We start from the raw sequence: 13,420 nt of genomic DNA, 5'->3' as shown, positions 1-13,420 counted from the left end.
CCGTGCAGGGCTGGAGCTAGATCAGATCTTCTATCTCTGATGCAAGCCGTGTAAAATAATTGTCTAGCTATTCTGAACACACTGTCATAACACATGTTGATGCTTTGCTTATTATCCACACTTTCAGGCATGGTCCATTTCTCAGATTTGGGAACAAAAGGCGATTTTTCTTAAAAGTTGTCTTAATTTTAACTAATCTGTGTGTGATGGTGGTGGAACTAGGGTTCAGGCAAGGAGAAAGAGGGTGAGTCCATTTGTTGGACCTCCCTTCTACAATCTTGGAAATGGTGGCAAGTCCCCAAATTCCATGGTTTGGCCTGTTTTCCAACTTAAGTTTCTCTGCTGATGTTCATTGGTTTTTACACCTTACAGTGCTGATTCCAGCTGTGAGGTTTACTATTAAATACTGTGAGTTACAAACTTTCATATTATCAGTTTATATTGGGCTTAGCAATTCACACAAGCCCTCCAGCAATATTTTTATATTCATTCATAATGTCATAGCCCACAATTTCCAGGTAGCAAACATTTATTTATTATATATTTGAGTATCTACTATATACTGAGCATTGTTCTAGGCATTGGGGACAATGCATTGACCAAAACAGACAGGAATTCTTACTCTTACGAAGCTTGCTTTATGTTAAGTGGGTTAGGGAGGTGGCAAGACGGTAAGTAAAGAAATTGTTAGTTCATTTGTGTTATGAAGAATAATAGATCAGGGAAGGGATATAGGAGTATATATACCCTGTTTTAGTATATATATATACTAAAACAGGGTAGTCACAACAGGGATTTAAAATAGGGGTGGTTTTATCCTCATTTGTGGATAAAGACTGTGAGACGAAGATTAAGTAATTTGCCCAATTAGTAAGTAGTAAAACTGGGATTCACTCCCAGGCTAACCTAACTCCAGAGTCTGTGCTTGACCATCTGAAGAAATCTTAGCTTCACCCACTCAACTGTGACATGCTCAGAGCAAAGTTTATCTTCAAGCAGAGAAGGTCCTAGGGAATCACAGTGAAACCAAGTCAGTTGTCAGGCAGTCTTTGCCGGTCAGTTTTTTCTTGCCCAGCCTCTTTTGGCCTCCATTGTGATTCATGACTGTTTACTACTATTACTCCAGGCTTCTCTAACCCAACACCCCTGCCCTGCTTCATACTCAAAATTCTATGTGTCTTTATAAGAAGCCTCCCATTGTGTGTTACTGTATTGCACTGATCAAATGTGATGGTTATGTAGAAGTATACTTTAAAAATAGAAAGTATAACACAAAAATGTGATTGATTGTGAGAGTGTATTTGTTTCACTTAGATACTGAAATTAACCTAACTCAGCTAATGTCACCTTAGGATTAAATAGTCATATCTTCAGAGCAAGAACAAGCTTGGCATGGGGTCACCTGTCCTGAGGATGAGATAAAACATTGAACAGTTTGATAAAAGGAGACTATTCCTTCAAGTGAGATGAATTAATTTGTAGCCTCAATGGTATACTTTTCCAGAGTGGCTTGGTATACTTACAGGAAGGCTGGCCATTTGAGAGAAGGAAATGAGAGAATTCTTTCTGAACTGCCGGTATGTGAGTGACTACTCAGAGCAGAAGTCTTTTCTGGACAAAACTTCCTTGTGCTAGCCTTCAGTCCATTTGTCATGGAAGAAGACACCAATCCAGTTTGCGTACAGGTAATCCCACAGAGACTGCTTTCAGAAAGGTGGGAAACATGCTACTGGTTTTTCTTCTATGACTGTATACTTCCTTTTATCTTAATCTTTTAAGTTTTTAGTTTTTATAAAACTACATGTTGATTGTAAAAAGATACGCAGCACTATCTTCAATCCCTCTCCCCAGAAGTAACAGCAATTGGAATTTTAGTTTTAACGGGACTTTAAAAAGTTATATTTGTATAAAAATGTCTCATCAAAAAAAAAGTCTCATCTTTGCAAACAGTGGTTTTTAGTATATTCAAAGAATTGTGTAACTATTCCCACCATCTAATTTTAGAACATTTTAATCAACCCCCCCCCCAAAAAAAAAAACCCATACCCTTTAGCAATTACTCCCCTTTATTCCTTCTCTCCCAGCTCCTGGCAACCTCTAATCTCTCTGTCTATGGATCTGCCTATACTGCACATTTCATATAAATGGAATCATGCAATATGTGGCCTTTTGTGTGTGACTTCTCTCAGTTAACATGATAATTTCATGGTTTGTCTATGTTGTAGCATCTATCAGTACTTCATTCATTTTTATGGGTGAGTAATATTCCATTGTATGGATCTAGCACATTTTATTTATCCATTCGTCAGTTAGTGGTTATTTATTTCCATGTTTTAGCTATTGTAAATAACACTGCTGTGAACGTTTGCCTGTAAGGATGTTTATTGGTCACATGATAGATTTTTAACATTTTGAGGAACTGCCAGGCTTTTCCAAAGTGGCTGCACCATTTTGCATTCCAGCAAATAAATGCTTGAGGGTTCCAGTTTCTTCACATCTTTGCCAAAACTTATTTTCCCAGTTATCTTTATAGCCATTGTAGTGTGAAGTGGCATCTCATTTTGGTTTTAATTTGCATTTCTCTAATAACTAAGTAAGCTGAGCGTCTTTTTATGTTTATTGACCATTCCTAAATATTGTATGATCAGTTAAAAAAAAAGTCAAAGATCCTTTTATTGTTTGACCCTTGTGCATTATATAGTTAGGGAAATGTGGGGAAATAGAAATAGACCCATGTCATAAGTAAACTCACCATCTTTCAATAGATAACACCCCCCTCTTCTTTTTTTTGGACAGTGATAAGATCTATTTTTATTAATTTGTTTTTTTTTATTATTATTAATGAGGCATAGTCAGTTTACAATGTTATGGATAATACTCTTAATATGCATTTTTTTCCTTCAAATTTTTCTTTGCATTCTCTGCTTGGATAATAAAACTAAACTGTTCTGATTATCTGTGGCTATGTAATGAATTATCCTAAAACTCAGTGATGCAAAGCATATTTTTTGTATCTTTCATGGTTCTGGGGTTTCCCGTGCTCAGCTAGGTGGCATGGGCTTCCTCACAGTGTGGCAGCTTGATTCTAAGAGTGACTGTCCCAAGAGGACCATGCAGATGCTGTATGGCCTTTTATGACCTAACTTCAGAAGTCACAAAGCCTCACTTCCACCATAGTCATGGGCCTGCCCAAATTCAAGAGGAGAGAGTATCAATCCCACCACTAGGTAGGAATGTGTACATAATAAGAAGAGAATAAAGGATGAGGGAGCTTATTATGGCCATCCTTGAAAATATAATCTGCACATTAGATATACATGAAACATCAGTTAAGATGGCTGCATGATGTTCCACCACAAGGATACATGGTAATTTATTTTTCTTGTCTTTACTTGTGGAGCTTTAAGTCATTTAAAAATATTATGCATTTATTCATTCAGCAAATATTTATAAATGTCTACTATGTGCCAGGCATTGTTGAATCACCAGGATACCATGGTGAAAAGACTGACCAGGAAGTTCTTTTCATGCTTATTTTTTGTGGAAGGGGCAGAAAATGAACTGTATATGTAAACCAGTAAATAATCAGATACTTTTAAGTACTATGCAAGTACTTGGGCAGTTGGCTACTCTAGATTAGGTGTTAGGGAAGGCCTTTAAGAAGGTGACAGTCTGAATGATGAGAAAGAACAAATCAAGAAAACTTGGGTCATAGGAGAACATTCCAGGGAGAGGAAACAGCTAGTGCAAAGGCCCCAAGGCTAGAAATATCATGCAAACCAAAAGAAAGCTGATGTGCATAAGGTGGATGAAGGTGGAAGTGGTATGAGATGAGGTTGAAGAGGTCAGTACAGATCAGTGCAAGAGAATCTTGGTAAGCCAGGGAAAATAGTTTAGATTTTATTTTGTCTCTTATGAGAAGGCTTTGGAAGGTTTTAAGAAAAGGAGTGACATCTGGTTTATATATTTTAAAACATTCCTTTTGTTGCTGTAATGAGAATTTTAAAAAATTGTGGTAAAATATGCCCAACTTAAAATTTACCGTAACTATTTTTAGGTGTACAGATCAGTAGTGTTACATTGTGCAGCCAGTCTCTAGAGTTCTTGTCTTGCAAAACAAAAACTATACCCACTAAATAATAACTCATTCTCTTCTCCTCCCAGTCCCTGGCAATCACCCTTCTACTTTTTGTTTCTATGAATTTGAGTGCTCTGTGTACCTCATATATGTGGAGTCATACAATATTTGTCTTTGTGACTGGCTTATTTCATTTAGCGTAGTATGGTCGAAGTTCATCCATGTCTCAGAATTTCCTTCCTTTTAAAGGCTGAATAATATCCCATTGTTTGTATATAACACATTTTGTTTATTCATTCAACCATGGATGGCCACTTGGGTTTGCTTCCACATTTTGCCTGTTGTGAATAGTACTCCCAGGAATATAGGTGCATAAATACCTCTTTTTAGACCCTTCTCTCAATTCTTTTGGGTATATGCTGTGGAATTGCTGGATCATTTCTATTTTAATGTTTTTAGGAACCGCTATTCTGTTTTTCAAAGTGGCTGCACCATTTTACCTTCCTACCAACAGTGCACAAGGATTCTAGTCTTCTATATCCTTGCTAACACTGGATGGTTTTTGTTTTTAATAGTAGCCATCCCTATGAGTGTGAGATAGGTAGTATTTTATTGTGGTTTTGATTTGCATTTCTCTCCTGACTAGTAATGTTGAGCATCTTTTCATGTGCTTATTGGACATTAGTACATCTTTGGAGAAATGTCTATGTAAGTCCTTTGCCCATTTTATAATCGAGTTTTTGTTTTTGTTTGGTTGTAGTTCTTTGTATATTCTGGATATTAACCTCTTATCAGACATGATTTGCAAATATCTTCTCCTGTTCCATAGGTTACCTTTTCATTCTGTTGCACTGCTGTTTTTATTTTGAAGTAATCCAATTCATCTGTTTTTTTCTTTTGTTGCCTGTGAGTTTCAGAATGAGATCGTCCTTATATATGTTCTAAGATTCTTTTGTTAGAAATAAGGAAAAGACAGAAAATCTGACAAATCCATAACTACTCAAGAAATCTAATTCCAAGTTCAGTTGGCTAACTAGCAAATTCTAACAAACATTTAAAGAAGGCGTCTAACACCAATCTTACAGAAACTCTTGTAGAGAACAGAAAAAGAACACTCCCTGATTCATTTTCTGAGGCTAGCACAATCTCTAACAAAACTTGATAGGGACATTATAAAAATGGAAAATACAGTTAATTGCACTTAAGAACACAGATGTAAAAATTCTAAGCAAAATATTAGCAAACCAACTCCAACAATACATAGAATAATGCAGTATGACATGATTCTATTAGGAATGTAAAATTGGTTTAAAACCTCCAAAAAACAATTATTGTAATTCACATAGTAACAGAAAAGTCATGATCTCATAGATGCAGAAAATTTTGATAAAATTAAACATCCATTTATGATAAACTTTTTATGAGTTACCAAAAAAAGAGAGAGAACTCCTTTCATTTCCTAAAGGGATCTACAAAAAACCTATTGCCAACATCATACTTAACAGTGAAATGCTGGAAGTTTTCCAGTTTTGGAATAAGACAAAACTGCCTCTCTCACTGTATCTAATAGCACTGTGCTGGAGGTCCTGGTCAGTGCAGTAAGACAAGACAGGTTGGAAAGGAAATTGAACAGTCATTATTGGATTGTATGTGTAGAAAACACAGAAGAATAGAGATAAACTGTTAGAATAAATAATTATATATAAAACCTAGAGTAAACTCAAGAACAAATGTACATGACCTCTGCAGAAAACTGTGAAGCGCTATTTAAAAAAATTAACAACTCAGGTAAATAAAAGAATGCATCTTATTTATAGACTGAAGACTCAACATACCAGTACCCCCTAATTCATCTCTAGATCCATTGCAGCCCAATAAAAAAATCTAAGCTGTTATTCCCATGTATTAGAATGGTAGGGTACCAGGGTAGACAGTCCCAATCACCAGATACATTTGAAGGAACTGCAATATTTTCATGTTTGGTAAGCAGCATATTGGTATATTTTTATTTTTGAAGTTGAGGGGACTTATATGACTTGGGTGCCTCAGGAAGAAGTTTTTAGTAGTCATTCACAGTTTTCACTTCTGTCATGAAAACTAATTTTAAAGGGCAGTCTTGGAGTCAGAATTCTTTAAAAGCTCTTGGTACAAGCAACTACTTTTTCTAAAAGTGCTGTGCTGTCCCCTAGCCACATGTGGCTATTTAAACAATCCTGTTAGTTAATTAGTTGTACTAATCCCATTTCATGTGCTCAGTGAAATATAGCTAGTGGCTACCTTTTGGGTGATGGAGATGTTGAACATTTCCATCATTGCACAAAGAGTCATTGAACACCTCTCCAACAAGACTTCCCATCTTTTTGGATAAACGTTAAATAAAATTTTAGGTTTCATTCTGAAAATGACAGGCAACAAAAGAAAAAACAGATGAATTGGATTACTTCAAAACCGAGCGACTGGTCTGTTATAATGTACTCCCTACCACATTTGGTAGTCAGTGGCTCACCTTAAAATTTAAGCTACTCATTGGGTGTTTAATAGCAGGGTACCAGATTTTCTGATCAAGAAAATCAATTAGAGAAGAAATTGCAGTACAGATTTCAAACTATTCAGCATTGAAGTTTGGAAGCATTGTTTACATGCAGACAGACTTTTTGGGTGAACGCTTCAGATGCCAGTTAGCTAAGATCTCAATCATTTGAGAAGAGTTCTCAAAGAGTTTGCCTCACAAAGGATTGGCTGAACCCAGGAAGAATTCACTGTAAACCTAAGGGCGAGGAACCTTAGAGGGACTGTAATAGATTTTTGCTGCTGAGATTCAGCACTTGAGGAATCTGACTCTTATGATTGGACAGCTTCCAAATGGTAATTTCCCTCCCTGTTTCCAATTTTTTCCCTTCATTGCCCTCTCTCATCACATACTTCATATCCAAGTAAACAAGAAAAGCTGTTTCAAGGTGATTTGCATTATGAAAGGAAGCTTGTATAGCTAAGATTCTGTTGGGAGATCTGTAATGCTAGGTGAATCCACAGCAGTGAAGGAGGAATTATGAGAGATTCAGAGATTAGAAATGGATTACATTGGATGCCTAAAGGTGATTGGGATTCATGACTCTGTAGTATGAAATGAAAAAACAAAACAATTTGGATGTAATCATCTGTAAATCGACTACTTTGGAAGACTGGCAGAGGGCTTTGTGGGAAGAGTTAGATAACTGGGCTACATAATGGGGGTGTATCGGGGGCTCGGGGGAGGAGACGTATTCATGGGACCCTGTTATTTCATTCTAGCTTCTCTTTGCCCAGGAGTTGCAAAAGCCCGTGACGTTATTGCTGGAACTTTGAACTTAGCAGTTGCTAAGCACCTGCTGTTGTGTTTTAGGCTGTAGGTTTGGACCTTGGGGTTACAGAGTCAAAACGGCTCCAGCGCTCAATCTAATATGGGAGAGAAATGTACACAAATAATTACCATTTCGTGTTATTCTACGTAGAAGTGCAGTGGGTCCTGGAACATCATTTTCGTCTTATTCCCTAATTTTCTACCGGAGGCAGCTGAGGCCCAGGCAGGAAGGAGACTGGCTTAAGTAATGCCAAAACAACTAGCATCTGAGTTTTTTGCTGATGGGACTAAAATATGACCACCATCCTTGAAGACATCATCGAATTCCTATCTGCTTAAAGATAACTTCTCCGATAATGTCCCCTTGACTGCCCTCCTGTCCTCCGATACCACTTACCTTGTCCTTATATTCATTGTGCTTTTTATGGAAGATCTTGCTTCCTCTTTTAGATCTTAAACGTGATTAGGAGAGGCAGCATGCTAGCTTCGGCCTTCATACCTATCTCATTTCCCATCCTCAGAACAATCTGAATAACTGTCAGGTTAATTGAGCCTGACAGTGGGACAAGTTGGGTTCAAACCTGCTTGCTCTATTGTGAGACTCCTTGTACTACTCATCTCCCTCTACATCAGTAAAAATTCCTCACATTCGAGCCACATGGATACATATATTGGGAACTTGAGTGAGGTCAGTTACTGTCTGATGGCTGAGGTTTGGAGGAGGGAGACACGGACGAGCAGCAACAATTAGGCAGAGATGTATACGAATTGGGGACCCGCCCGTCCGCGGTCCTGTGTGGCAGCGGCCTTGCCAGGCGCGGAGTGGGCGGGGGAGCGGCAGGGGCGGGGCTGCGCAGGGGTGCTGCGCGACAGCTCTGTTGCCGGAACTAGTCGGAGTCGCGCGCCGGATCGCGCTCCACGCGCCCCATCGCGCTCAGCGCGCCCCGCCTCTCGCTCAGCCCGCCCCGCCCCCCCTCCCCTGCGGGTGGAAACAAAGGGGGCTTGGCGCGAAGAGACTAGCCCAGGGGGGAAGGGGCGGAGCGTCTGGCAGTCTCCGGCCTTCCTCTCGCTAGGTTTGTTCCAGCAAGAGGGCGGGGCGGGGCGACCCAGACCCGAAAAGTGGGAGGGCCGCGTGCTCGCGCATTTTGCGGCCTAGCGGCGGGGGGCGGTGCCTGCGCGCGCAGCAGAGGGTAGTGCGCCGGCGCGCGGCGAGCCCCGTCCGCGAGCACCGGGGTGGGGTGCAGCGGGGCGGGGCGGGGCCCCCCTCGTGCAGTGGTGCGGGGCCGTGAGGCGGCCGGGGCGGTTAGGGCGCGGGGGCGGAGAGGATGGGGCCCCCGAGGCGTTAGCTGATTCTGTCAGCTCTGGGCGTGCAGCTGTCGTTTCCTGGTGCGCCCCGTGTGATGGTGCCGGGAGGAAGGAAGCGCCGTGACAGCGCCTCGGTCGGAGCCCGGGTTCCGGGGTTGAGGAGGCCCGGGAACGGAGAATCTGGCGAGCTGGCCGCTGGCTGGGCGAGCAGTCACAATAGGAGGCGGCGGCCCAGCGAGGAGCCGCGGGAGTAGCCCCGCAGGGCGGAGCCTCCCCTCGCAGGTACTGGCTGCTGCGGCCGTTGGTTCCCGCGCGAGGGCGGGACGGGCCGAGCTTGAGGCATTTGGGAGCCTGCTGGGACACGCTGGCTGGAAATGTGGTTGTTCCATGCTTGGCGGGGCGCGGCGCGGCCGCCTGGCGCTCTTTGTTCCCAGGGCAGCGGAAAGGAGGTGCGGGCACAGCCCGCAGGAGCGTCGGCCCGCAGCCGCCTGGCAGATGGCCTCGCTCTCTGGATCCCTCCCTTTTTGCCAAGGCGCAGGTGAAATGATGTCACCCAGGAGAACGCGGAACCCGGTCGGAAGGGTCTTCTCTCGCGTCCTTCTGCCGCCGCGAGTTTCCGAACAGGCTGCGTTTTGTTCTCGGGATGGAAATTCTTCCTTTCAGGGCTGAAGAATGAGAGAGGTTGGTTTTAAACCCAGAGTTTTCAAATTATTGAAGGCAAAAGAGAATAAAGTTTTCGTTTCCATATGTAGGACTTGTAAGGGACCTTACTTTTTTTTCTGCTGTAAAAATGATGTATCCTGTTATTCGGTAAAAGTTGGGTATGCTCATTCTTCCACCGTAAATAGAAATGAATACTGTAAAAATGAACTGCCTTTTCTGCTTTCTTAGGCGCACTTAAAACAGGAAAATTTAAGTGTATGACACTCATGCACAGTCGTTTTGTACCTCAGAATTGCAAGCGTTATAGGATTCTGTTTGGCCTTGATTGAAAATTCCATTAAATAGCTAGCAACCAAGGTAATTAGGCTTAAATTAAAAAAAAAAAAAAAAAAAAGGAAGAAAGAAAAAAAAAACAACACCTTCCCTCAGTTTTTAAGAAATCAGAGCTTAATAAGGATCTGGGGACAGTTGGAAGAAATTGGACTTTTGTAGAAGTACCAGTACAAGACCAAGTGTTGATGTGAGATCAGTTGCAGTGCAGCTGGCATGAACTTGTGATAAGTAGATGAAATTACTTAGTGGATTTTTAAGTGGTTATTGTGTCACTTCATGTAATCCTTTCTCCCGGTCTTGCTGGCTCATAAATTCATTAGCACAATATATTTCACTTTTCGAATACCCATTATTAAATGTATTCATTATAGGGGTTCAATTTTAAGTTGATATATGTAATTTTCTGTAAGGCTTGTTTCTAAGGGGCTTGGTGGCCTTTTGAGGCTATAGTTAACATAAATTTTGCCACAAACTAGCCATGTGGGCCTCAGGTTCTCATCTATAAAGTATGAGAGTTAGATTTAAATGAACTCTCTGGCCCCTCCACTTGTAATATCTTCTGTGACTCTGGAAGGTAGTTTGTTTCTGTACTTGAGATTTATATTCCCATGTTGTTTTTATAGTGAGACTGAGTTGGAAGTTAATTTTGAGAATTTTTTGTACTAGAGCAACCTGATTTTTGAGGAGGGGTGGACAGGGGATGGCATAGTTAGACATAACTGGATATATTAGCATTATAATGTGCAGCGTAGGTCTATTGTGTCTCTGCCAACTGCTTTGGGTGAGGCTTTTAGTTACTTTCCCAGACTCTTTTCATTTGTGCTTTTTCACTTTTTCCCCCTCTGAGCCTGGGGGTTAGGAAGTATGAGTGAGAAATCCTTAGATAAAAATCTCTGAAATGATTGATCAGTATAGAAAGATTATTGGTCAAGATTATCTTTGCCTTCTACTTCCAGTCTATTCCATCTATTTCTCTGTGCTGCCCCACTTTTGTTTAGGCCTCCACCATTTTGTAATTCATTTTGCTGGAATGGTAGTTCTTGGTTAGTCTTGTGATTGTTGTGTAATGTCTGGGTCTACTTACTAGTTTTTTGATTGTACTTAGCACATATGTCAGACATCCATTTTCATATCGGTTCTACTTTGGTTAAATCATAGTTCGCTGTATTTTTCTCTGGGCAGAGCATACAGATTGTAAAAACACATTTGAGCTTTTAATTCTAATCTAGTTCATTTTTTCAGCAAGTGTTAAATTCTTAATAGGACATAGTTTATGTGGAGATCAAGCAAGTACTTGAACTCTGTATAGTAAATTAACAAGTGAGAAATTTGAGCAGTTAGAGAGGGGCCATGTACATAGTCTTATTTTTTCCCCAACTCTTCTATCATCTTGTGTTCCTTTTTTAAGGATCTGAACACCTTACCTTCTCCCCTCTGGCTATGTTAGGGGGCCCTATTGTCTTCATTTAGTTCTTACTGAATTGCCCGTCACTAGGCTGAATCTCTTTGAGGGCAAGAAATATTTCTTTTTGTGTTTACAGTATCTAGCACATGATAGACATGCAATAAATAGGAGTTAATTATGACTTATTTAATACGAATCGTAAAGAGCTCAGTCACACTTCATCTTATCCAATGTATGTGTTTGTGTAGAAATTGTTTTTTATTGATTTGGACTGTTCATGGGCTAGATATTTGCCAAATCCATGTAATTCTTAGAGATAATTCCTGAAGAGATACATTAGAGCAGTCTACTGAGAGGCTACCAGCCTAAGTAAAATGATTTTAGACACAATTCCTTGAGAGGAGAATAATCTTTGTGCAGGGAAATCTGTATTGTGGAAGTGAAGGAAAGAAAACTTTGTTAAAAGGATGTGTAACCCTTATTTTTCCTAACCCTTACGGTACCCTGCTCAATATATGTAATGGTTAGACCTTCGTTGCATGTACCTCCCTTGCCCCTCGTTCCCTTTAATTTGTGGTACTGTGGTGTGCGGTAGGCAGAGAGTGGAGCCTTTCAGCTATTTTCATCAACCCTGGTTCTGCTCTGCTCCCAGAAAGACATGGGCTCAGTTTCTTGTTTGCTTTAACTCAAGAGTGGAAATAGTAGTTTATTTTTAAAAATGCTTGTCTCAGTGCTGGGCAGTAATAATCCTCCCCAGGTAAGTAGTACTCATTCTTGAATGGTTTAATGACTGCATAATAGTCCGCTGAGCATACATACCGTAATCTTGCTTACCAAATAATTACTTGTTCAATGTTTAGGTTACTTCTAGTTCCCTTTTAAATTGTGGCTCTGATGTGATGACCATGTTTGTGTATGTGGCTTTTCTCATATTTTGGAATATAGTCTGAGAATTTATCAGATAAAAGATCACTGATTCAAACTGTTAAGTTGTTAATAAAATCTGCCTGATTACTTTCCAGGAGATTAACATTTGCCATCATGGAAGCAGTGAGAATATTTGGATTTTTAGATAATTTGAATTTGACCAGTTGATTTTGTAGGTACCCAGACTTGGATCTAGAGGAGAAAGGGAGTTTTTGGACTCAACACCAAGCCCCTGACTCATCATCTTTTGTTTTGTTTTTTTCTCTTCTAATAGGTTATGATTTGAGTACCTGTGAGCAGTTGGTATGCAACTAATAACAGTGAACAGTTTTTTTTTCCTGGAGAGTAGTGTGTCCATTTTGGGGAAGGCTGTTCCACCTTCTGAGCAATTTGTTTTGTAGAAAGTACATTATTTAATACTAGCCAGAGGTCATATACCTGTATGTTCTGTACTTCACTTTTATGAGAAAAAATGCAAATGATTGAGGAAGGCAGTGGTCATCAGAAGCAATTTTGGAGGAAGCAAGTTCTGGGACAGTATCTGGACCTAAGTCCCATGTTATTTTTAGCACAATAACTGGTAATACTGCATTCTCCAAGACAGAGGTTAAATTGTTGATTACATTATGGTTGCCAAGACTGGGAAAGGCCACATTAACCAAAAGATGTCCTTAAAATAGAAATGTGTTGGTACTTAAAAGGTTAAACTGTTTTCTATAATTTTAGTCTGGTGAAATGGGGAACAGTTTTGCTGGGTGAATTAGTCATAGTTATATGTAAATAAACATTAAAAATGAGAAGTGTGGGGAGTTGCAGATTTAATTCCATCTCAGGGATGTTTTCATGGCAGGGCTTTTGAAACAGGTTGCATCTTGAGAGACTGCTGAAGTTACCATGTCTTTGTAATGCTCACCAGTTGGTAGGTTAGGGGAAAATAGAATTGTGTATCGATTTTCAGATATAGTATAACCTCAGTAATTTTAACGAAGGAGCAGTTAGGGAAGTTTATGTCAGAAACAACTTAGAAAGAAACATTTATTTTCAAATACTTAAAATAGCTTTAAATAGGCCTTGAGGAATAATTGTTAATTACTAATACAACTAAATTATAAAGAAGGGTGTTACTTTAAAGTTTTTTCAACTACATGGTGTTTGAGTTGAGTCTGAAGCTTAGAGCCAGATAGACTTGGCTTCATATTATGGCTCTGGTATTTATGAGATAATTCACTTTAAACAAGTCACTTAACCCTAACTTACAATATGTGAAGATCAGAAAACCTCGTTCTGTTCCTGGCATGAAATTAACTATTACCAGATTGAGGTTTTTAAAAATGCTGTATTGAATGGGGAGGGCATAGCTTAGTGGAAG

General features: G+C 40.0%; 1 protein-coding gene across 12 annotated transcripts in view; it reads left to right on the top strand.

Annotated features, from left to right (window-relative positions):
- Positions 1 to 13,420, top strand: part of RNF38 (ring finger protein 38) — a 113,087-nt gene that overhangs the window by 51,293 nt on the left and 48,374 nt on the right. The window contains exons 1-2 of one of the 12 annotated variants that reach the window (XM_032477993.1): positions 8,356 to 8,491; positions 8,792 to 9,005. The exons of 5 other annotated variants lie outside the window; for them this stretch is intronic. Coding sequence is in view for 1 of the 7 variants with exons in the window: in XM_032477991.1 (XP_032333882.1) it covers positions 9,396 to 9,404 (9 nt within the window). In the remaining 6 variants the exon portion in view is untranslated. Of the gene's footprint in view, positions 1 to 8,355; positions 8,492 to 8,613; positions 9,006 to 9,056; positions 9,405 to 13,420 lie in introns of those variants that run through there. 6 more of the 12 variants (XM_032477997.1, XM_032477994.1, XM_032477992.1 and 3 more) reach the window with 6 other exon arrangements.

This window comes from Camelus ferus, chromosome 4 (genome assembly GCF_009834535.1).
Source record: "Camelus ferus isolate YT-003-E chromosome 4, BCGSAC_Cfer_1.0, whole genome shotgun sequence".
NCBI lineage: Eukaryota > Metazoa > Chordata > Mammalia > Artiodactyla > Camelidae > Camelus > Camelus ferus.
Note: the sequence above shows the minus strand (reverse complement) of the source record. Positions and strands in the feature narration are given on the sequence as shown.